The sequence below is a fragment of the Melospiza georgiana genome, chromosome 6, assembly GCF_028018845.1.
Source record: "Melospiza georgiana isolate bMelGeo1 chromosome 6, bMelGeo1.pri, whole genome shotgun sequence".
Lineage (NCBI taxonomy): Eukaryota > Metazoa > Chordata > Aves > Passeriformes > Passerellidae > Melospiza > Melospiza georgiana.
Window position 1 is genome coordinate 59635316 of NC_080435.1, and position 25491 is coordinate 59660806.

Below are 25491 nucleotides of genomic sequence, written 5' to 3' on the forward strand. Positions count from 1 at the left end.
TCATGAATCTGAAGACTCTTTTATAACAATAACTTTGCTTTCTTTTGATGTCTTAAATACCCCTGCCACTCCAGAGACTGATTTTATGCTCCCCCATTGTGTTTGCCTTGCACATTTTTAAGAACATTGTCTGTGTGGTCATAGGCCAAACATATGTTTCACTTGGAACAATTTTGGTATTGTGGTTAAAATATATCCCATTGCCAAAACTAAAAGATAAAAGCAATCCAGGGAAAAAAAAAAAAAAAAAGAGAAAAAAAAGATGAGTAACTATTATTCACATAATAAAAAATTTAACATTGCAGCATTTTTTGATAGTTCCTAAAATGATTTCTTTAAAGCTTTTTTCTTGTGCTAACAGAAGAACAATGTCCACAGAGATTTAACTCCTCCCCTCCAGTAACATAAGGTAATTTTGAAATTATAAATGAATAAAGCATTTACACACTTTTGATAGACAAACCATCAAATTAGGGCTGTTTTAATGAGCTGATAATGTTAAATGATTAACTCATTTTAAAAATAAATCTATCTGCAAGCACTAGGGTTAATATTTGATGTACACTCTAATCCTGGGATCAAGGAGATATAGAAGTAAAAAGAATAAATTTTGGGGAAATTTTGATTACACACAGTGAGTTTTGTTCAGTACAGTGAAATACAAGCTGGTTCACCAACCTTTGTTTCTCAGAACCCCACAGACAAGAGGTCAGCTAACCAAGGAAAACCTGAGAAAATTAAACTGTGAAAGAGGATCTCAAATAAACCTGTGTTACCATAAACCAGAAACAACAACACTGTCAAGAATTTCTTCTTAGGATCAAATGCTCACCCTGTCCTCTATCACTTTGAAGCCATTCCCCCTTGTCCTGTCACTCCAGTCCTTGTCCCAAGTCCCTCTCCAGCTCTCCTGGAGCCCCTTTAGGTGCTCCAAGGTCTCCCCAGAACCTTTTCTTCTCCAGGATGAAGAACCCCAGTTCTCTCAGCCTCTCACTACATTCATTTCATGCAGAATTTTAAATTATAAACTCTTAAGTGCTATAATCACTGCTGGTTTTAGAGAAATACTTGCATTTCTAGTGGATTCTAACATATCCAAATAAAAGCTAATTTTAGCTTTTTACTCTAATTTTTCAAAAGTTTCTGTACTCACCAACACACAGTAATTTCTAATATCCTCTATAACACTGTAAATAAACAGTTCAGTATTGCTCACAAAGTGAACTTTTAAAGCTGCTAGGAAAGCAAAATAGTTCCTTTACATTGTGTCTCCAGTTTTGACAGAACAATATAAAACAAATATAAAAACAATAAAAGGAAAAGACAGATTTGCAATGGGGTTACCTGTGTGACATCAGTGACATCAATGAAGTTAGCTCCTGGAAGCTTTGTGTCCTCCTCCTCCTCCTCACTGTGTATTTCTTCTGGAGTCTTACAAAGACAGATTGCAGTTGTTAGGTATTTCATCTTGGGGGTGCAAATGCAGAAAACCTTCATGACAATAATCAACTAAATCACACCTTCCACTATCCCAGGGTGCTCCAAGCCCTGTTCAACCTGGCCTGGAACAATTCCAGGGACCCAGGGGCAGCCACAGCTTCTGTGCCAGGGCCTCAGCAGCCTCACAATCAAAGATATTTTTCCCAATATCCAATCCAAACCTTCTCTCTGTCAGTTTGAAACCATTCCCCCTTGTCCTTACTCCTGTAAATAGTCTCTCTCTTTCTTGTAGGGTCCCTTCAGGTACTGGAAGGCTGCAATGAGGTCACCCCAAAGCCTTTTCCTCTCCAGGCTGAACAATCCCAATTCTCTCAGCCTTTCCTCATAGGAGAGGAGCTCCATCTCTCACTTGCTGGGATAGAGTGATAGAATTTTAAATACAAATCACTATTTTAGTCCACAATCTGTCTGATTCAGTGAATACCTGGATCTCAGGACTCTGGAGGACCTAACTCCTGAAGTCAGGGAAATGGAATGTACACACAGAAATAATCACCAAGCCTTCACACACTCTGTCCTTATCACTCAGCACACAGCAGTTACCCTCGAGCTGCACAAAACCTTCCAGATCAAGATTAAAAACACTTCTGAAAAGTTGTAGGGAAAGAGAACAGAGTGGCCACTGCAACACCACAGGCTGCTGGGCTCAGTGCCCACACCACTGAGCACTCCAGGAGAGCCAAGCAGCAGAGGGAGGGATGAGGAACATCCTCAGAGCACTCAAGCCAGCAAAAACAAGCCAGGCATGGGCCAACAGGGATTATAATTCTTTACAGGACACAGGAACACTGTTTTTCTTAGACTTTTACCATGGTGATCACTTAATCTTGGCAGAAGAGTGTCTTTCTACAATTTTTCATTTTCTTAAACAAATACCTTGTACTATAAATTCTTTAGAGTAATTATTCCATTTTTCCTAGAACTGTCTCATTTCTCTAACTAAAGAAAGACAATGAGAACTTTGCAGCAATTTAACATATTCTCCTTTTGAGTAAGTCTGAATCCCCAGACAACCAGTACCTGTATTACAGCAGTGACAGGAGGGAGCACAGGCTCACAGCTTGGAGGAACAGGACTTACATTCCTGGTACTTGAAACACTGTCAATATCAACATTTGGTAACACCTAGGGCATAAAAAAAGGCATAAATATAAAAATCTATATATTATCATGGAACTTTTTAGATTGTTTTTCTTCCACCTGCTGTTGAGCCACTAAAATTCACTGTTCTCCTTTTCTCATGCCTGTATCTGATATCAACTTGGTTCTGAAAATCAAATTACTGTAATGACACAAACTAACACCAGAAATAGTCACCTCTTTTCTTGCAGTATCTGATTTCTCCTGCTCTCTAATCCCCTCACACTTTGTCTTGCATGGAACAGAAGGGGAATGTATCTGTAATTTTAATTACCTAAAATACTCAGAGCATAGGTGTGTTGGATGTGCAATTAGTTTAGAAAATTAAAATATAGTTTGTAATCAAGACATGCCCATTACAGCATTAAAATGTGTTGTATTTCTGTTTAAGAACAAAGATTTCAATGCTTCATTCCTTTGGGAAAAGAAAAATCACCTTAAATATTGAAGAACTGTGTGAAATAGCAGCAAAATGCAGGTGAGTGGGATGAAGTGACACAGCAAGGGAACAAAGCACAGAACACCCAACCTGTGTTTAACTCTGAGCTCCATGAATCATCTGTGTCTGAAAGGTGTGTGGGGGAGTGGGTGCAGCCTCAACAATTGGAATCCAAAACAATGAACATGGAAGAAACATTCACTTCCTTGACAACAGACTCATGTGAAAAATGAAAACAAACCCCAACCCACGAGGTAAAGACTGCAAGGGTGGATTAATCAGGAGTGAAATCTTGGGTTGACAATCATGCTTGAAACAGAAATCTTAAAGGCCAAAGCAATCATCCAAGAAAACTGACATTTATATTTATACTTCTTTTATTCCAAGTTTGTTCTGGCTCAAAAATCTCATTAAAAAAAAAGAAAATGTGACAAAAATTTTACAAATGCCCTGCATAGGTGACTTAGGGAAGAAATAGTTTTCTATTTTGGCCAGATAATAAAGATAATTGCTAAAATATGAATAAATATATTACTCTAGCATGAGAACTGCTTGGTTTCTCCATTCCATATTTTTCTAATTCTTATTGGAAACCATCTACTGATGTTCAAGTTACTGATGGACCAGGCTGCCTATAGATAGCACTCATTCAAATAAACAAACAAATCACCATCACTGTTGACATGTACCTGCACAGAGAGCTGAGGAGGCTCCTTTTTCTCTGATTTCATCTCTATCACAGCAATATTTGGTTTTTTTACCTCTACAGGAGGCTTTGGTGACACTGGAGGAAGAGAGGTTGTAACTGTGACAGGGTGTGGTTTATCTATGATCACTCCAGCAGGCTGCACTGATGTGTTGCTGCTTTGGGTTTGACCTAAAGACAGTTGAAAACCAATTAAAACTTTATCTATCCATCTCCAAAGGCAGTAAATTAATAAATTAATTAAAATTATATTCTGTGTGTTTCTAGATTCTGTGTGCAATTACAGAGCAATTAAAAAGCTCCCTATTAACATTAACTAAACTACAGTAATTCACCAGCTAATTTTAAGCTTTCCCAGCAGAAATTTTCAACTCAACATTATCTGTTTTTAAAATTACTCATTTTTCTTGACTCTGGTGACACCTACTGCTGAAAACAAGAATTGTGTTTGCCATTCAAAAACTACAGAGCATCACACCCAAAGTACACTTATTATAACAACCCACAAATTTTTGCCTGAAATAGTCTTTAAAAAAAAGCAATTACCTTATATACTACTAATCCTTCTCAAAACAAGCCCTGTATAAAGGTTCTATTGAAAGTCTAAAAATCCAGAAGTCATGAGAAGGATTTAACTGTGCTTGGCTCAGTTCTACTGAAATTGTTGGGCTGAAGTCATTGCAAAAGTTGAATCCAAGGGCGAGTGATTCAGTTCCTGCTTTGGATACCAAACTGAAATCAAGAACATGAGGCCTAAAACCAAAATAAATCAAATTAGGTACAGCTAAACAAGTAATTGCTCTGTCAAGGTGTCACCAGACATCTAGCATGAAGAATGAGAAAAACCAGAACATTTTCAACTGATCCCTCAGATTTCCTATGAGAAGAGCAGGTACAAATCTCATGGAATAGCTTGGGTTGGAAGAGATCTTAGAGATCATCTAATGCCAAACTTCAAACCACTGATTTAAGAAGATATTTTCCTGAAATAGCAGTGATTAACCTGCACACAATCTGCTCCAGGGTATTTTCTCCTACCTAGAGGAATAGCCATGGGGATGAGGTGGCCTTCCAGGGGACCAGGGGCAGCAGGGACATCCTGGCTGGGGCTGAAGAGGAACTGGCTCTGCTGGGCAGGGACCAACACAGGATTCTTCTTCTTGGGGCTGCTGATGACCTTCTGAGTGTGAAAGTAGGTCTGGGTCCTTGCTGACCTGACCTTTGTGCCTGAAACAAGAGCACACAAACTGGAAAGGTCACAAAGCGTGCACAAACCCAGTGACAGCACTCTGAATAAATATATATAATAATAAATATATATATATAATTATTTATTCTATTCAACACTATGAATGAATATATTTTTTCACTGAGCCAAGCCTTCATACTGAACCCACTGCAAATTTCTGCTGTGGGATGGAGGGAATGAGGGAGGGAGTCCCAAAGGGCAGAACCTGAAAGTGCTACAGGTAGATGATTAGATAGATAGATAGATAGATAGATAGATAGATAGATAGATAGATAGATAGATAGATAGATAGATAGATGAATGAATGTCTTGGCATTGGCAGCAATGAAGGAGTTAAAATTGCAATTTTTAAGTTGTCTCTAGCAGATAAGGGCACAGAAACATGAAAAGGACCAAAGAACAGTAGTAAGTTGGAATGAAATGTGTGATGTAGCAGCTAAGAAGAAATCCAGAATTTAGGTTTGAAATGCAGCCACAAAACTGACAGGTACTCAGAGGAACAGGTATAATCTGTAAATTCCTGCTTTAACAACTCAGTGCTACTGCAAAATCAAGCCATAGCTAAAAACCAAAAGTCTTGACTTCTGTCAACATTTGTCCCAACTTTTCAAGTGTGCTGTAAATATCCAGCCAGAAGTAATTTATATGTAAAAGTGTCTTAAGCAAAGAGCATTTATTGCAATGTGCATTTCTCACCATGCAATCATGCAAGGTCTTAACTTACAGCAAACAATGGATATTATTAGGGAAATTATTAACTTTAATATAAATGGATAAAACTGCCTGAAAATTCCCCCCCAAAAAGGTGTCAACAATTGTCAATCAGGCAGAAGTGCTTCTACTGTTATTTTGTAGGTGTTAGGATAATGAATTTGGAAAGAAACTTGCTGATAACCATCTCCATGCCTTTATTACAGCCAAAAAAATGTCATTTTACTCCTCTGTTGTTTCTAATAATCACCTCCCTGTACCTGCATCCAGTTAACACATGGCAACAAGCACTTTTTAACTCTGTTCACATTTAAGAGCCTCCTAATTAATTGAAGAATGAAAGTCAATGATTGTAAAATATAGGAAAAATAAAGATTGATAATGTGAATTTGTCAGATGCAGATAAGGCAGTTCACTTATAAAGTGATATTTTTGTACAAATTATGGTTTGTAAGCCTGGAAACAAGAAGAAGTCATAACTCCTGAGTGAGAAAACACAAGTCAGAGAGAAGCATCTCTAGAAAAGGGTTTGTGGTCATGGTGGGTAAGCAATGGAATGAGAAATCACAACACAATGCTCTGGTCAAGAGGATAAATGTGACCCCAGATGTGTCAGCAGAGTGGCTGAGATGGAGCAGGAGAATGTTCCATAGATGATAACATCCACAGATGATAACACTGCACTCAGCACTCATTCTGTATCTCTGCAAATATTAAAACAGATTAGACATTAACAGGCACTGTTCACTTTTTAAGGAAAAGTCACCTGGAAAGTGAAGTAGCTGGAAACTGAAGCCAAAACCTCACTACAAGTCAGATAATAAATCTGAAATGTCCCATTTGCTTTTGAAGCACAAGGTATTTTGCTATGGGAAGAAGCAGAATTTCTGCTGGTTTTAAATAATGAGCTTGTGCCTTTCTGCAAAGCCCAGGTTAGGCAAAAAAACTGTTCTGCAGCCAGACAAATGGCTGGGCTCTGTAACATAAACAGATCCAGTTCAGAGGCTTGTGATTTAGAAGAGGTCATACCACATGATCTAACAGTCCCCCTTGGCCTTGAACTTCTGAGTAAAAGCAGAAATTGGCAGAGTATCTGTAATGCTGCCAACCTGTAAAAACAAGGTTTTCTCAGTGAGAATGATTAAGTACTGTACGCACACAGCACCTCATTTTAATTGCTTGCAACTTTTCATTTTTCCCTGCAAGGTTTATTTGCACTGGGCAGAAACTAGACATTTAATTAAACTTAGCTTTAAAAAAACCAGTGTTTTACATGTATTTATCAGTTCATATTATGCAAGAAAATAATTCCAGCTTTTTTTTTAGAAATGATCTCTTACTCATAAAAGTGCTAGTTGAATTTTCTTCCTAACTTCCCATAAGAAACTAAGCATTAGTCACCATAGTTTATTTGCAAAGAACATGGTTGAGAGTTATAAAATGACTGAAAAGAGACTCTCCAGATGGCCATTTCAGTCTTAAATAAACATCCTTATTCTAACACTAATTTAAAACAAGCTCAGTGGACTGCTCTAACAAAATAGAGTCATTTAATAAGTCTGGATTTTTCAGCCAATCAAACCCAAGGCCAAAGATTTCCAACCTTTTGAAGCCTTTGTCACCTGGTACATCAAGGCCAGGAAGGGAATCTGTGGGTGCAGGTCTGTGAAGGGAAGAACTCACCAATGTCAAAGAGATTTGTTTATTTCCTTCTTGGTTTGTTTTTTTTTCTATTACCTCTTCTTTGTTTGTTTTTTTTTAAGAACTCGGTGCTTTGAGGTGCTCATTCAACCTTGGTGCATTTTATTTACACTCCTCCTATAGAGGAGCACAGAACTGTTCCTGATTTTATTATTTATACTTTGCTTTGCCATAAAGTATATTATTTATACTTTGCTTTGCCAGATTCTTCCAGAAGAGCAGCCCCCAAAATGATTCAAGTGTTTTGTCTTTGTGAGACCCACGTGAAACACCAGGGATTATTTTTCCATTTTATTGGCATGGAAAGGACAAAAATGAAGTAGTTTGATCAACAGTCTTACCAAGAGGCAAAGATAAATAATGCCAGTATCAAACAAACATCAGTCTCAGCTAAAATCAGAAAGTTTGGAACAGGACACACACACTGGAGTGCTGCTCCTATACACAACGTGCAAAAAATTCCAATTTTCCCTCAGATAAGAACACCAGGAGGTGTCTTATTTTATTTACTGTCAGGATAGAGACAAAACCATAAATTCCCATAACTCCAGTGTGATATTACATAGAGAAACAAATTTTATGGTGGCTTTACTGCTGCAAACCCAGGTTTTTCTCTGCAGCATGACTTCATGGCTTGGAAGGGAAGCACTCTGGCAAAAGGCTATCCAGAGTTCACTCTGTGTTTTCCAGCAAAGAGCTTTGAAGCTGTTTGTCACACACAGGAGTTCTGCAAGATTGAAGGCAGCATTGATCCAGCTTTCCCTTTCATTTCTATTTGCACCCAACAGAAAAAAGCTGAAGCACAGGAGCAGCTCATTCCAACTGCTCAGAACCTTTCATTTCACTGAATTCCAACTGGTGGTTTCAAATGATCAAATGATCTATTTGTTATAATTTGACTGGGGAGGGGGACACTCTTTTCTGCCACTTTACAAGATATTGTTTCTGGAATGATGAAATTGGCCTTCCTGGAAAGGTTATGACCTTCTGTAAAAGACAAGAGCTCAATAAATAGAGAAGAAAATTCAATTAGGGCTCAGCAAAAGCAGAACTGCTGATTAAATATTTTTAAAGAAGTGTCTGTTCTCAATCCAAATCTTAGTGGTCACTGTGTCACTGTTATTACTGCCCTAAGTGCTTACTAGCACACATTTCACTCAAAAAGATGTATACAGAATAAATTAAATTATGGGTGTACAGCAGAGCTAACAGTCAAAACCAGTGTTATATCATGCTTCAAGTGAGTATAGCAGAGGATACACTATTTTTCACCAAAGAAAAAACATTCAAGAGAAAGCAAACAAAATACCTAAGTCAAAAGGCTGGCAGTTTTCATGTAACAAGGTCTCACCTTTTAAAAAATTGTGAGCTTTGAAAAGTTTTCTAGGTTTTTGCCAGGACTATAACCCACATTTTCCAGGAGGGTGCTGAGAATTGTGAATATTTTCTACCAATAACACTTTCTCTTCACAGATCATGACTGGGCTCCAGAGCACAGGTAAGGAAAGTGCCATAAAGACCAGGTCAGGCCAAACAAGAGATTCTTGTACAATTTGAGGACTTGCCACTGTGATGTACATCATAACCACAGAATCACAGAAGGGTTTGGGTTGGAAGAAACCTTCAGGATTAAGCAGCTCCATCCCCCTGCCATGGGCAAGGACAACTTCCACTAGACCAGGTTACTCAATAGTATTAAAATAAATAAAATAAAAAATTAAAATATTATAATAAGAGTAATAATAATAATAGTAGTAATAATAATAATAAAACCCCCAGCCTCAAACCCCAGCACTGCCTGTCTTTAGAAACACAGACATGTTTTACACCATCCACTGCAATGGCCTAAAACCATGATTTCACCCAGTGACTGGCTGCCTTCTGATGTTAATCTCTCATATTTCACACAGAATGTAATGTTTTGACAGCTGTAATAAAAACCCAGGCAGCATTTTAAAACATGGCATTTAAGACTGCATCAAGTGTATTTTCTCTGCATGGGTAGCAACAGCCTAAGTGCAAGAAGCATGGAGGGAGCCAGTTAATATTTTTCCATGGGTGTACATTTTATTAACTCCTTTGTGCCCACCACCACCTTAACCCCCTCTTCCTTTTAAGCTTCTCTCCCATCTCCACATTTTCCCTTCATCTTTATCCTTTTTCATGTCATTTCTCCCCAGTAAAATTATCCACACTGTTTTTTCTTTAATACCAGTTATTCTCAATTTTTGCATTAAGAATCAGGTAAGTTTTGAAAAAGTAATTAAGAAATAAAACAGATCCAATAAAAACATTACTAACTCTAGATGAAGTTTATCTACACTGACCTATGTCAGATATCATATAATCTCCTTTTGTAATTATTCTTACACATTTTTAATAGGTTAGAAAATTAGGATCCTCTTATCCTAACACTTTGCCAACTAAACTAATGAACAGAATTCATTATTAATCAACTAAAAACCTTTATCAATTAAATAACCTTAAGAAGCTATCACAGAAAGGATTTCTACTCTGCTTATAACTCCAACTGAATGAAGAAAAAGGAGTTACTTGCACTTAGTGAACTTAACCAATGATTCTGATTACAACTTTTACTATTTTAATCTTCACCCCCATCTATTTAATTTTCATATTTCAATTGATGCATTAGAAACAGGAAATTAAATATCAGATTTTCTTCAGTTTTCAAGTCTCAATACATTTCTGAACAAATTAAATATTTAAATGAAAAATCACTGGATAAACATGACACAAAAAATACATCTCCCAGTGACATTTATCAAAAATTAAGTTCATTTTTCAACACACTAACTTGTGACTAATTTTAGCAATTCAGCTCACTAAATCTAGGACAACAATAAATACATACTAATACATTTATCATATTTAGAAATAAGCATTTATTTGACAATCTAAAATAAGTGAGAGACCCATTAAGCAAAGTTGAAAAACTTCTGATATTTTTTAGTTTTGAAAAGAGGATCTTAAACAGAAATAAACTATTTCAAATGGACAGGACCTACAACAAGCATCTAGTCCAACTGCCTGACCACTTCAGGGCTGACCAAAAATTAAATTAAAAGCATTTTCCAAATGCCTCTTAAGCCCTGACCAACCTGAGGCAGTGACCACCTCTCTGAAAATCCACTGCATAAGATTTATATTGAATTAAAAATCAACAGATTCATTTCCACAAGGAATTCTTGGTAGAAAAACAGGGAAGGAACACCTTGTTCCCATCAAAGAATCACTTACCTCTAACAGTCTCTATCAGTTTGGGTCTGGCAAGTTTAGATTTGGGAGAGGGAGAGTTGAATTTTAGGTAGGGCCCTTTCTTAAGCGTGCTCCGGCGCCCGTGGTAAATGGGTTTGCCATAAACATGGGACAGAAAATCTTCATTTTGCACCACTGCAGTTCCACCTACAGCTCCCTGATGGACACCAAAAAGGAAAAAAAAAATCAGTTTACAACTCTACATTAATGTAAATTGGAGCAGGATAGAGCTATCACTTTCATTGTGAATTAGTAACCTGCACACACCATTTTTCATGTCAATGCTGAACAGTTTTTTCCTAGAAAAGAAACCAACTGCTTGGCAACTCACATCTGCCGTTTTTCCTTTGCTTTGCACATTTTCAGAAAAGTAAGTTTTAAACTTCTGTTTCTTTATGTTATCTTCCACCTGCTTCTGCAATGGCTGAGCTGGAGGTGGAAGCTTTTTTGTCAAGCCTCCTTGGATGTTTTCAGCTTTCTCTTTAGTTTCCTTCTTGGTTTTCACAGCTCTGAGGTTTTGGGCTTTCTTGTTCCCTGGGGCTTTTTGATCACGTTTCTCTTGTTCTGAATCATTTTTTGCCATTTCAGCCTAAATAGAGAACGTAAATATAATAAATGGAGATTTTTGTCTTCAAGGCTATCAGCAGAACGTGTGGATAACTTTGAAACTCTGAGAAAGGGCCTGTTTTTCATGTTAGCCAGTAAGTGAGACCAGGGATTTTTAATACACAACTACAGCTTTAAAACAGAGGAAAATATTTTATTATTTATGTATTTATTTTTATTATTGTTATTTATTTGTTATATTTATTTTACTATATATTTTGCATGCTAGTAATCATAGGCAGCTTGCTCATATTTTCAAGAGGTGAGTAAATCACTTTACTGTGGGCATGAAAGAACAAGGCAAGGTGGAAAAAACCAAAAATCTGAACTCACAAAAATCTGAGCTCATTTTCCAGCCCTACCTGGATTTCCTCACTGATTGCCTTGATCCACTCATCCACAGTTCTTCGGATACGAATCTCTTCCAGGATATCTCTGAAACAAAAGAAAGGAACAATTTGGGTCAGAGCTTCTCAAATTGCACACATTTGTTCCTGGGAAAGTAGTGACTTTTAAATGGTCTAAAAACAGAAGTTGAGAGCACAGACAGTGAGATTCTGCACCTCTACACTCCCCAAAAGGCACCAATCCCAACCCCAAATCTCTTCTTGCATGGTGCCACCTGCAAACCTCACTCCCTGCTGGTAAATACTGACATTACTACAAATATTTTAGGAATAAGAGGCAGCCATGAGTCACTTCCTACTTTGATCAGAACTGAAAAAACAACAAAACAAAAATATTACAACTTAACAAAAAAGCAGGTGACAAATTACTACATCCTCTAAAAGATATTGAGGGCAGGTAACATGCCTCAAAAAAACCCTTATACATAGAGAATATTTACCTTCCTCAGGAAAATGCAAGTTTAGATTGTATTTTTATAGAAAATTGCCATTATGATTTTAATAGAAAATTTCCATTATGATACTCCAAGCAGGAGTATTTAACACAACTAACAAAGCAAAAGTTCAAAAGCCAAAGATCTGTTGTGAGGTGATAAATTCTGCAAATTTACAGGCTTATGAAGTCTCTTCTGCTTTGAATAATTAAATTAGGCTTCCATTTTCTTTTTAATGCAGGTTGGTATGGAAACAGTTACATGCCCTGGCAGCAGAGCAGTTTGTCCACATGATAAATCCTCAGAAATCAGATATAGGCATCTGACAAAAATCAGTTCACACCACAAGGCTTGAAAAACATCTGAATTTCAAGAATCAGACAATGATTGCTAGCAAGAGCCAATAAATCTACACTCCCCAAAAGGCACCAATCCCAACCCCAAATCTCTTCTTGCATGGTGCCACCTGCAAACCTCACTCCCTGCTGGTAAATACTGACATAATTATAAATATTTTAGGAATAAGAGGCAGCCATGACTCACTTTCTACTTTGATCAAAACTGAAAAAACAAGAAAACAAAAATATTACAACTTAACAAAAAAGCAGGTGACAAATTACTACATCCTCTAAAAGATAATGAGGGCAGGTAACATGCCTCAAAAAAAACCCTTATACATAGAGAATATTTACCTTCCTCAGGAAAATGCAAGTTTAGATTGTATTTTTATAGAAAATTGCCATTATGATTTTGATAGAAAATTTCCACTATGATTTTCATAGAAAATTTCCATTATGATACTCCAAGCAGGAGTATTTAACACAACTAACAAAGCAAAAGTTCAAAAGCCAAAGATCTGTTGTGTGAGGTGATAAATTCTGTAAATTTACAGGCTTATGAAGTCTCTCCTGCTCTGAATAATTAAATTAGGCTTCAATTTTCTTTTTAATGCAGGTTGGTATGGAAACAGTTACATGCCCTGGCAGCAGAGCAGTTTGTCCACATGATAAATCCTCAGAAATCAGATTTAGGTACCTGACAAAAATCAGTTCACACCACAAGGCTTGAAAAACATCTGAATTTCAAGAATCAGACAATGATTGCTAGCAAGAGCCAATAAATCTACACTCCCCAAAAGGCACCAGACCCAACCCCAAATCTCTTCTTGTATGGTGCCACCTGCAAACCTCACTCCCTGCTGGTAAATACTGACATTACTACAAATATTTTAGGAATAAGAGGCAGCCATGAGTCACTTCCTACTTTGATCAGAACTGAAAAAACAACAAAACAAAAATATTCCAACTTAACAAAAAAGCAGGTGACAAATTACTACATCCTCTAAAAGATAATGAGGGCAGGTAACATGTCTCAAAAAAAAACCCTTATACATAGAGAATATTTACCTTCCTCAGGAAAATGCAAGTTTAGATTGTATTTTTATAGAATATTTCCATTATGATTTTAATAGAAAATTTCCACTATGATTTTCATAGAAAACTTCCATTATGATACTCCAAGTAGGAGTATTTAACACAACTAACAAAGCAAAAGTTCAAAAGCCAAAGATCTGTTGTGTGAGGTGATTAAATTCTGTAAATTTACAGGCTTATGAAGTCTCTTCTGCTCTGAATAACTAAATTAGGATTCAATTTTCTTTTTAATGCAGGTTGGTATGGAAACAGTTACATGCCCTGGCAGCAGAGCAGTTTGTCCAGCTGATAAATCCTCAGAAATCAGATTTAGGTACCTGACAAAAATCAGTTCACATCATAAGGGCTGAAAAACATCTGAATTTCAAGAATCAGACAATGATTGCTCGCAAGAGCCAATAAATGCTTTTTTCAGGGAAGAACACAAGTTCTTCAATGCCCAGATTTGCAAACATCAATCTCCCAAAGCACTGAATTGCAGGGTCTGACCTGTCTGTAGTCAAGGAGTCGCTGAAAGCATACAAGGCATCTCCATCCTGTGCATGAGTAACAGCTTCCAGATTCTCCTCAAGGACTTTTTTACTGTTCTGCACTCCTCTCAAAATCCTTTCAGCATCTGTCAGGATAGACTTTGGCACTTGGACGTTTTGAAGGATGGATGGTTTGCTGACTGGATGATGTTCAGGAGGATCAAGCGCAACAGGAAAAATTTTTGTCTAAAATTGAAACAGAAGCACTAGTTTTTAATCAAAGATTGTAATTTCCTATTAATCTGTTATCACATCAGTGGCATCACATGAAATCCTGCCCGTGGGCACTATCAGCAACTTCAATTACTCAAGGACCTTCATTATGTTGCAAATATATTTAGAGAAGTGAAAGACATCCAAAAGATCTCAAATGGGAAAGGATGGGAAGTATGGGAGGCAATGCTAATGAGGCTAATAAGCATGTGAAAAGATGGCAATTAGATACATGAAGCAAATCTCTCCATGTAACAGCAATTAAATATAATTAAGAGCCTAATAAAAGCCCAAGTCCTCTAAATATATGCACTTGTTTGGCATCAATCTACCCCCAAGAAACAGCGAGCAATACTTGTAAGTTTTAAGAAGATAAATCCCACAGCAGCCCCTTGATCCTCTTTCACTCATTTTCACTTTTCAGAAGGAACAATGAAGACTCTCACTTTGCAGAACCCTTTTCCAGAGATAAAAATCGAGCATAAATTAGCTGCTAAGTACAAAAGAAAGGGACACAAACACAGGAAACAAGTTCTCACATTCGTTCTCACACTCCTGAGGAAAAACCCAGGGGCCCATGAAAACTTCATCAAACAGTAAAAATATTTCAAAGGGATAAATGTACATTAAAAAAACACCTCAAACCAAAACCAAAATGCCCAGACTATGAAAACATCAACTGCATGCACAGAAAAATCTCACAGATCACAATTCAGTTTTGGCTTTAAGGCTACTTTTTGTCAAATCAGAATTAAACAAAAGTTTATGTTCAATACTGCCACAATGCCATAACAAAACAGGAATCTACACTCTGATCCCAGAACCTTGGTTTTGGCCTGGTGATTAAAAGACACTATACCAAATTATTTATTAGTTTTGTATAGGCTTTCATTTTTAAATGAAATTTTTGGACAAATACTAACTCAGTAAGACAGGTAAGAAATACAGATACATGATAAATTGTAAAATGATGCAGTGAGACTCAGATCATGAAAGGGCAACTGGATCTGTTAAATCTGTAAAAAATGCTGGTAGCAGCAGCCCCCACAGTGCCAGTGTGACACAGCAGCTTCCTCCTGACATTATCCCCTCAAGGATTTGCTGGCACTGAGCCAGACAGGAGGAGTGTGATCTGTGCAAGAGCAATCCTTTAACAAACATCCAGGTGTGCCACAGGCAGGCTGTGATGTTTCATTGCAAACACACTCAAAACTGCTTCAGCATTAGAGCACTTCATAGAAAAGCCAAAACCCACAAAAGAAGCACACGTAAAAATTTCAATTTCGTACTTTAATAAGATCAGTCATGTCAGTTTTCCATGAACTTGCTTCCTAAAAAGACAGAAGAAGAGCTGTTGAAACTTGAAGGTAAAATCCACAGGAGATACTGGATTAGTTTTTTCTCTGGCCACAATGAATTCCTTGGGTTAGAGCACCACCTTCTGTCCTCAGCTAACTCACACCTTGGCTTTATGACAGAGCTGGGTTCTCATTTAGCCAAAAATGTAACATTTTATCACTCTACAAACCTCTCAGTGATGAAGAGTCAGTAGCTGTGTTTAATTGACCCAACTCTCCATTTGCTAAGTCACCACATCTCTTTCTATTGATTTTTTTCATAAGAGAGATTGCAAATAATTTCTGTGACTGTGTCCTTCTCCCATCCCTTATCCCATCTCATCTTGTTCTGTTGCCTGTATTAAAGTATGTTACTTGTTTAAGTTTTTACCAACAGTGGTAAGAAAATATTTGCAACCTCAGGGACACCTTTTTCCATTCCTAGTAAGAATAGTTAAATGTAAAATCCACAAAGTGTTACAAAATCTATAAAAAATACATCAGCTATACTGTATAACAAATTAAGCTGCCTTTTCTACAGTTATAGCAACAAAAACCAGCAGGTAATACAAAAGATTTTTAAGGGAAATATGCAAGTTGAAACTTCCAACCACAGAAATGAAAGCTATTACATTTCAAGCCAATTCACAGAGGTGAATTTTCACTTTTTTTTTTTTCCTTTCTCACTGTGTATATTGACAAGGACAGAAAGGATCACAAAATTACAGGTGGAGCCAGGAAAGGCACCAGGTTAAGAGATAAAAGCCTCAGTTGTGAAAAGCTCCATGTTGCCAGCACAGAAGCAGGTCTTGCACCCCCAAAAGCACAAAATCATTAGCACAAGAAACAGCACAAGGATTCTATGCCAGGCAATTCCTTGGAAAAAACACTCAATAAAAAAAAAAAAAAAAAAAAAAAAAAAGTGGCAAAATGAGAAAGGAAATGCTTAAATCAGCCCTGAAGCTAACTGGGGATAAATGGAACATTGTTCTTTCCCAAATGGGAAAATTATATCAGCTCTGCAGAGAACAGGCACTGAAAACGTCCAAAACCTTTAAATAAACAAATAAACAAACTTCTTTTTTTCTCTTTCTGTCCTTCCCTCTCTCTCTCACCTATTTTATGTCTGGCACAATGGCAGTCAGAGTCCATTGCACAGCCAGAGCATTATTCAGGCTGAAAGCTCTTCCCCACACAGAGACTCCAATATTTCAATTAATTGTAAACCTCCAGACCTCCATGGTTTTCTCCACATTTTTTACTCCCCTTTTTCAAACCCCTGCTCACTGTGATTAGGTTGACTTTACCTGCAGAATATTGTGCATTTCTCTTCTCAACTTGCCAAGATCTTGAAGTAGATCATCTGCTTTTTGCACTGTTTTCTCAATTGAATTGTACCTTTCCAAAGTGGGAAATAAGATTGCAGGCAAAGCTTTGTATCTGAGGGGAGAAACACTCCTGGTTACACTTCTCATCACTCCTGAGGAGGCCCAAGAAAAGATTCAACTACGAAACCAAGCAGGAATTTACAGTGCAAGTACAAAACTTTCAGATAAACTGGAACTTGATTTGCATCTGAAGTTACACAGAGGGTATTGGGTTTTCTGTTTACCCCTTAACACCTTCAGCACAATCCTTTTATTTTCAATAGTGAAATTACATCTAATAGAGCAACACTTAAATTTTGGATATCTTTCCATTTGAAGCAATTAACATTTTTGTGCACACTGTTCTTAATTAGACAGCACATATGAGAAGCTTCTCACTGTGTTAATGAAATTATAACTTTACATTATTGCCTGAGGAAAATATGCTTCAGACTGCGTGGCTAAGAACATTTTTCCACCCATTTTAAATCTTAAGGATTGTTAGGTGGATGCTGCTCCTGCAAAACACTCCAAGAGCAACCTGCTGACCTCTGAGGAAGGTGTTGTGAGCTGTCCTTGGCAACAGCCCTCATCTGCCTGCAGTTCAACAGGAACACAGAATTCTGGAATATTACACTGGAAGGGACCCACGAGGATCGAGTCCAACTCCCCAACAATGCCACCCTGTCCTGGGGGCATTGTCCAGACTCTGAACTCTGCCAAGCCTGGGGCTGTGCCCATTCCCTGGGCAGTGCCAGCACCCTCTGGGGGAAGAACCTTTCCTGAAATCCAACCCAAACCCACCCTGGCACAGCTCCAGCCATTCCCTCAGGCCCTGCCAAAAGTGATGCAAAGCCAGAAATATTCCAGCACAGCTGTGCCAGCCTGCAGGAGCACACAGGGACTGCTACACCATCAGTGTGTAATGCACCTCTCTCAATTTCACTGAAACACAAACTCCCCCTCAGCTTTGGATTGTTGTGTTTATCCACCTGTCTTTCTCAGCATTCTTGTAGCTTTCATTGCTGTTCGATCCTGTCTTCTTGGAAAATTCAGTTTGCTTTAGTGGTGTTTCTTGAGAATTCAAAACATGTTCCAGAGCTTTCCCTTCACCTACAATGCAGTGAAATGAAGCAGAAAAAAAAGAAAGTTAAGTTAGTTCAATATATTTAATATTTTCTTTTCCTTTCCAGGTATTTCACTATACTCACCAAGGAGAGTAAAATATTTTTAGATTTAAATATATAGATCTATTTCAGATAAGGCAAGTCACTTAAAACCACTCACACTAATCTGTCTCTCTGAGATTGCTTTAAATTAGCAAAGCTAGATGGAGCTGAGATGGCAATGAACTGAGTTACTGTAAACAAATATGTGACATTATGGACAGCATGATTCTTCTTTTGTCTTGTTTCATTTATTCCTGGACCCACTGAACAACAGGAACACCTGACAGCTTTGTAACAGAGACAGAACCTGATCAAAAGCAGCAAAAGAAAATTACTTTCCATTTGCTTTACATCTGCTGCTTTCAATACAATAACCCAGAGACCTTGTGGACCCATGAAAAAAAAATAAAAATTCAATTTAACCAATAATAATGACAAAGTTATTGAGCAGCTCTCAAGTTTTACATTATTCTGTCTCATCTTCCTGAAACTTGACTTTGAAACAATATTTCAGTGAGCAGTCCTGCTTAAATAGGACTGATTAAATCAGCATTGTCTTTAAGTCTTTAGTTACTTATGAGTGACTTATACACAAAACTAACCCTTCCCAAATGTAGATTGCAAATATTCTCAATATATGCATTTAAGTGACAGCAGCTCAACAGAAAAGGCCAGAAAAGGTGAGGAATACACAAAGTAACCACCAGGTTAGGCCAGTGGAGGACAATACCTTCTCTTGGAGGTTTGGGAATATTTTCTTTTTCTACTACAGGGTTTTCTTTCTCTGAGATTTTCCCATTTTTGGGTACAGGTTCTGGAGCATATCTTCGAGGAACTGGTGTCTTTAGAGGAGATTTTTGTGTATGAGCCCCTTGACTTGGAAAATTGCTTGAATATGCTTCAGGGAACACTAAAAATAAATAAAGTTATTTAAATAGGTTGACAATTTCCTTTACAAGAAATTATATCATAGAATCACAGAGTGGTTTGGGTTGGAAGGAACTTTAAAGATCATCCAGTTCCAACCCCCTGCCATGGCAGGGACACCTTGCACTGTCCCAGGTTGCTCCAAGACCTGTCTAACCTGGCCTGGAACATTTCCAGGGATCCAGGGGCAGCCACAGCTGCTCTGGGCACCCTGTGCCAGGGCCTCAGCACCCTCACAAGAATTTCTTCCTGGCATCTAATCTAAACCTACATTCCTTCAGTTTGGAGCCATTCCCCCTTGTCCTATCACTACTTGCACTAGCAGTCCCTAAGAAAAAAATATATAGGAAAAAGAAATACCTAGGAAAAAACCCCATGCCAGATCTATAAATTCTGTACAAAAATGCAAAGAATTACTGCATTAGTTAAGTAAAGGAAGAAAATTTCATACTTCTGACTGCTATCATAAGGGGATTAAAAAAAAAACCCCAAGCCCACTGTAGTTTGTCACAGGCTTCCACACAGATTATGTTGCAATAAGATTATTTTAAGTCCATGCCTGTCCTGGTGCAGACTTCAGTAAATCAAAAGTCTCACTTTAATTTAAACTGGAAGATGCTGGAACATCTTCAGAATGTCAGAAAAATTACAAAGAGCAATAAAACAAATTACACAGAAGAAATATTTACTACTCATTACTGATGTGATGCACAATCCAATATTAATGGACACCAAATTAATGCAAAACTAACAGTGAAAATAAGAATTTGTCCCCACCTTGGGCAGGTGCAGCATTGGCAGGGAACAAACCCCTGTGAGCTGAAGGTGCTTCATTAGTGAGAGGTCTCTGCTCTGGCTTCTCCCAGTGCCCTGCCAGGGGCCCAGGGGCAGGCACAGGACCCTGCTGCAGGCCACGGGTGTTCACTGCAGAGCTGATGAGGTGGGACTGGGACACAAAAGCACAGAGTGTTTCTGGTCAGTGAATCACAGAATTGTTAAGGTTAAAAAGAGCTTTTAGATTACCAAGTCTCCCAGCACCACCATGTTCCCCACCAAACCAAGTCTTCCAGGGCTTGGAAATCCATGATTTCTGAACACTTCCAGGGATGGTGACTCCACCACTGCCCTGTGCATGTTCCAATGTCTGACAGCCCTTCAGTGAAGAATTTCCCTGACACCCAACCCAAACTTACCCTGGTGCAGCTTGAGGCCATTTCCCCTTGTCCTGCCCCTGCTTCCCTGGGAGCAGAGCCCAGCCTGCACCAGCCCCACCCTCCTGGCAGGGACTTGTGCAGAGCCACAGGGTCCCTCCTGAGCCTCTTTTTCTCCAGGCTGAGCCCCTTCCCAGCTCCCTCAGCCATTCCTGGGCCTCCAGACCCTTCCCCAGCTCCACTGCCCTTCTCTGCACATGTTCCACCTCTCAGTGTCTTCCTCACTGCTAACTGCTTTCACTTCCTTTGATCCACTTCCACTGAACTTTCTTTCTTTCTAATACTAAAAAACAATGCAAATTATTACAATACTCAGACACAGAAGAAATTATTAACCTGAATATTCATTTGTTGCTCCTGTAGCTTTTCCAGGTGCTGAATCCTTTGCACCATGAAAGAATTAATTTCTTTTTCAAGCTCACTGACTCTCTGCTGGTAGTGGGGCTCCTCATGTTGAGCCTTTGTATTTTTTTGCTGCTCAGATGCTCGTTGCAGCTGCCTGTCTGTCTCCTGCAGTTTCTGAAGCAGTTCTGAAACTGTGTTCATTTTTTCTTCCAAATCATTTTGAATCTGCAAGAAATAATTAAGAAAAAAGGGAAGGGGGGTGGGAAACCTCATTATTTTAGATGCGTGAGCATCAAAAGAACAAAACATCCTTCACAGAATCCTCGATTTGCATCCCAAAAGAAACAAAATTCTATTTAGCTTTAAACTTTTGGTGGTTTAGCAATATTGTGAATTTCTAAATAAAACAGATAAATTAAATAAATGGTCTCTGTCTTCTGCCCATTTAGTTGAAACCAAATTAGTTCCCTCTGGTATATTGGTCAGCAAGTGTGAGGTGACAAACACACAAAGCAGTGAGCAGACACATTCAGGCTCTCTGGAGCTACAATGAACAGTTTCAGGCTTTTTGGAACATTGAGTATTTTAAGAGGACAAAGAACTGCTGCTCCCACTGACCTTGAGGAGTGGAGCTGTGCTGGCAATGGCAGCAGCAGTGGCTGCTGCAATGGTTGTTGCAGACTCCACTTCCCTGGCTGCTGACCTGGTGTCACTGCCAGCACCTTCCCTTTTCTCTGTGGGGGCACTTCCCAAGAGCTGCACCTTCACCTCCTTGTGAACAGGAATAACCTGAGTTCTAGAAAAATAAAAATGTGCCTGTAAACAGCATCTTCTTCATATCTCCTCCAAGCAAGTATTTCCCACACACAGCACTGATATCACTGTATAAGCATTTCTCCTGGGAGTTTTGGCACAAGATACTCCAAGGAGTGAAACACTGAAAACACTTTCATACACAGAAAACTGACAGAGAACTGTAAGTTCATTTTGGCAAAAAGCTGAAGTGGTGTAGTTGTAAAGAAACAGAACAGCTCAGACTCCAACAACAATTCACACTCACTTTTGCATTAATACTGCTCTCAGAGCCTCCTTCTGGCCAGTAGCATACTGGGAAATAAAAACATCATCTGTGGGGAAGGACAAACATCCTTTGTTGAGATAATTGACACAAAATGTCTATTTCACAGGAAGAGATAAAATATTATTTCAATACATTTAATTTTGCTGTGAAGAATCTGTTGCCTGCAGGAAGCACATCATCTATTGCAACAACAAATTGTTTCCTTTCAGTAAGCAGAAAATTTAAATAATGGTAAGAGTAAGAGCAGGCTTCATTTAACACAATTTTCATAGCATTGATTGCTGCTATCAATAAAGTCCAATAATGGTGAGTAAGTTCTCAATGGTAACTACAGCTCAGACAACCCAGTCAATAAAATGCTGCAAATTCTGACTTGAAAAAAGAAAACCCCAGAAAGAGTATTTCCCTACCAGCATCACAAATTACAATAAATTTACTTAATAGGTGGAAATCACACTAAAAGCATTGCAGGCTCTCCTTCACCCACTGTTTGCTGGGCAGAGGAAGCAAATGTTGGTAAGTCAGGCAGCTGCAGCCTGTGAGTGTAAAAGTTCTGATTTTTGGTCTTAACTAGAGTATTGATTTGTATTTTTTCTCCTTTACACAGCTCAAGATATCCAAGAAACCTCCATAAGAGTGTTTTCTTTAAAAAGCCTTCACTTCCCTAAATCTGATTGAAATTGGCAGATTCAGCAATTAAAGGAAAAGACACTGACATTGTGATTTCTAGGATTCTTAAGGATTACAAATACACTTTTTTGGTACAGGTTGCTTGAAGAAAAACACACCTTTGTAGTACAATAATTCACAAGAGGAAAGTTGATCAAAACAAGCCCCTTCCCCAGATTGTCTACTCAGAAACATGAATATTTGGTTAACAAAAGGAATCTCAACTCTGGCACACTGGCAGAAGTCCCACTCAGTTAATTTAAAAAATGCAATGCCAGCAAGAATCAGATAAAATTTGCAAAATTAAAGAATGTTTGTTACAATCATCATCTTTTTATCACAGCAATCTTTGAATATTTTCATTCAGAAGTTTCTATAATGAAAAAAAAACCCAAAAAAACAAAACAAAACAAAAACAAAAAAAAAAAAAAAACAAAAAAACAAAAAAAAAAAAACAACAACAACAAAAAAAAAAAACCTAAAAGCTCCCTATTCCTTTAATTAATCAATCTCCTTACAAAAAAAAAGGTGATTGGTGTGTTTTACCTTCAGGTCCTCTGCTATTTTCCAGAAGCACCAAAGGACCATTTTCTGCTGGAGCTTCTTTAGGAGGATCCTTCAGAACAAGAGCAGAAAAAGGAGAGATCAAAGCCTCTGTAGCCAAAATTTTAGAGGCAGAGGGAATTGCTGAGCACACAAAGGGAACCATTTGCACACAGCAGCACAAAGTCTTGCCACAAAACATGACAAGACTTCTGCCACAGAAGGGTCTGGACATTGCTGGCAAGAACTCCCATGGCATTTTAGGGACTAAAACTCCACAAACACAAATAAAATCGAAACCATGTATTCTACATGCTAAATAAGTTTATTTTCCTCATTTATGGCTAAAGAGGCAGTAGTGAAACTGTACCTGCTGAAGTTTAGAGAAGTTGCTAAACTTGGATAGTTCAGGATTGCTCACGCACAGAGAATGAAGCAGACAGAGAATTCAGTGTTAAAGCCCCTCCAAAAGCACCAGCAATAATATCACAGCAGCAGCAGCTCAAAGAGAAAAAGCAGCTGCACAGCTGTGGTGCAGAGGCTGAGCCAAAATCTTGCGCTGATTTTAGAGGAGCTACAGTTTTTGAAGAAAGCAGTGTTCTCTTAGCTTAGGATTGCAAGAGGGAGCAGCAGCTTTTCTTACCTTTTGGGATAAAAACATGGGCACAGAATTTTCAACTGGCAGCAGGTGTTCTGGATATGCTTTGGTGCTTAGGACTCCTAAAATAAAAGCAGTTTTACTGTGGTCAGAATCACTTGTGGTGCGTTTTCTGTACAGCTCCACATTTCCCTTATCTCTGAATGCCTAAACATCACAACCCTCATAACACAAATGAGCACAGAGATTGAGCTGAAGCTTAAAAACATCAAATGAATTCTGTGAGTCTGAATGAGAAATTCGATTAACAGCATGGGGGAACCTCTGAAAAACAGAACATTATTAAACAACTGATGCCCTATGAAGGCTGACCTAGAACAGAGGCTGGATAGAGTTAAAGAATAAAGTAGGGATTTATTAAGAGGCCTCAAATAGATCCACCTTGGGCAGCACAAGAGCTCAGCCAGGGCTACACCCCAGGTGAACCCAAAATGGCCACAAAAATGGACCACAGCTCATGGGGTCACTCACTTTTATAGTTCTGGTACATTAGCATATTGGAGTTAATTGTCCAATTCCAGCTTTAGGTTTTAAAGTCCCATCCTTTTTGTTTTTCTCTCTTTAGTCAACATTGTGCTCTTGGAGCTGAGATTTGGATCATTTGTCCTTGGTCCCCAGCTGGAGCAGGAATTGTTTTGTCTCCCTGCTCTGTGCAGAGAGTTCACCATCCCCTAATATGAAGCCCAGACCCACACACTAAAGCAGAATAGAATCTGAAAAATAGAAAAGCTAAACCCTAAGACATCACATCCTTTAACTAGGGATGTTTAACAGTGATTAACCATCCCTGCCCCCATGGAGAGGGACAACTTCCACTGCCCCAGGGTGCTCCAAGCCCCATCCAAGCTGGCCTGGAACATTTGCAGGGATCCAGGGGCACCCACAGCTCCTGTGGGCACCTGTGCCAGGGCCCCCGTGCCCTCATGTGCAGAACAGCTCGGGAAAACAAACCCTGCTGCCAGCTGAGAACGCAGAGATCCCTCAATTACAGAACTTCTCCGTGGCTGAAATCGCTTCTCAGCGTCCGTGCTGCACCCGCCGCTCCCGGACGCACCTGAGGCGGCTCCGGGGGAGTCGCGGGTGGCGCCGGTGCCGCTCGGGGCCCGGGCAACGCGGGGAGCTCCGTCCGCAGCCGGCTCCGCGGGGCAGGGCGAGCCCCCGGCCCGGAGCTTCTGCACGGCCGCCGGCCCCGGCGCCTTCCGTGAGCGGCCGCCGGGCGGGGGCTGCTCCCTGCGGGCCGCCGTGGAGCGCACCAGCACCTCGGCCGCCGTCAGGCTGCCCAGCGAGTCCCGGCTGCCGCCCGAGCCGCTCTCCGCCTCCATGGGGCCGGCAACGGGAACGGAGCCGGGACAGTGCTAAGGGCCCCGGGGCTCCGCTTCCCTCCCGCGGCTGCCGACCCTGAGAGAGCACCGCTCGCTCCCGCTGTGCCGGCCCTAATCCCGGCTCCGATCCCGCTGTCCCGGTCCCGTTCTCACTGTCCTAGTCTCGTTGCCGCTCCCGTTCCCTGGTCTCGTCCCGGTCCCGTTCCTGGTATCCCGGCTCCCATCCCGCTGTCCCAGCACCGATCCCGCTACCCCGGCCCCGATCTCGCTATCCGGGCTCCGTTCCCGCTGTCCCAGCCCCGTTCCACCTATCCTAGCCCTGATCTCGCTGTCCCGGTCGCGGTCCCGTTCCCCCTATCCCAGCCCTGTTCCCGCTATCCCGGCCCCGTTCTCGCTGTCCTAGCCCCGTTCCCGCTGTCCCGGCCCCGTTCCCGCTGTCCCGGCCCCGTTCCCCCTATCCCGGCCCCGTTCCCCCTATCCCGGCCCCGTTCCCGCTGTCTCGGCCCCGTTCCCGCTG

At 39.7% G+C, this 25491-nt stretch overlaps 1 protein-coding gene across 5 annotated transcripts in view; it reads right to left on the reverse strand.

Moving 5' to 3' along the window:
• KIAA0586 (KIAA0586 ortholog) overlaps positions 1-25274 on the reverse strand; it is a 73571-nt gene extending 48297 nt beyond the window's left edge. For 4 of the 5 annotated variants that reach the window (XR_009114601.1, XR_009114600.1, XM_058026739.1 and 1 more), the window contains exons 1-19: positions 24707-25274; positions 23638-23714; positions 22998-23067; positions 21762-21828; positions 21320-21497; positions 20693-20926; positions 19923-20091; positions 18949-19128; positions 18042-18162; positions 16990-17122; positions 15635-15676; positions 14092-14318; positions 11691-11763; positions 11054-11311; positions 10705-10879; positions 4824-5012; positions 3769-3956; positions 2521-2625; positions 1345-1431 (exon numbers count right to left, since the gene is read on the reverse strand). Coding sequence is in view for 2 of the 5 variants with exons in the window: in XM_058026739.1 (XP_057882722.1) it covers positions 1345-1431; positions 2521-2625; positions 3769-3956; positions 4824-5012; positions 10705-10879; positions 11054-11311; positions 11691-11763; positions 14092-14318; positions 15635-15676; positions 16990-17122; positions 18042-18162; positions 18949-19128; positions 19923-20091; positions 20693-20926; positions 21320-21497; positions 21762-21828; positions 22998-23067; positions 23638-23714; positions 24707-24974 (2841 nt within the window). In the remaining 3 variants the exon portion in view is untranslated. The remainder of the gene's footprint in view (positions 1-1344; positions 1432-2520; positions 2626-3768; positions 3957-4823; positions 5013-10704; positions 10880-11053; positions 11312-11690; positions 11764-14091; positions 14319-15634; positions 15677-16989; positions 17123-18041; positions 18163-18948; positions 19129-19922; positions 20092-20692; positions 20927-21319; positions 21498-21761; positions 21829-22997; positions 23068-23637; positions 23715-24706) is intronic. The other variant, XR_009114602.1, reaches the window with a different exon arrangement.
• Between the last annotated feature and the right edge of the window lie 217 nt (positions 25275-25491).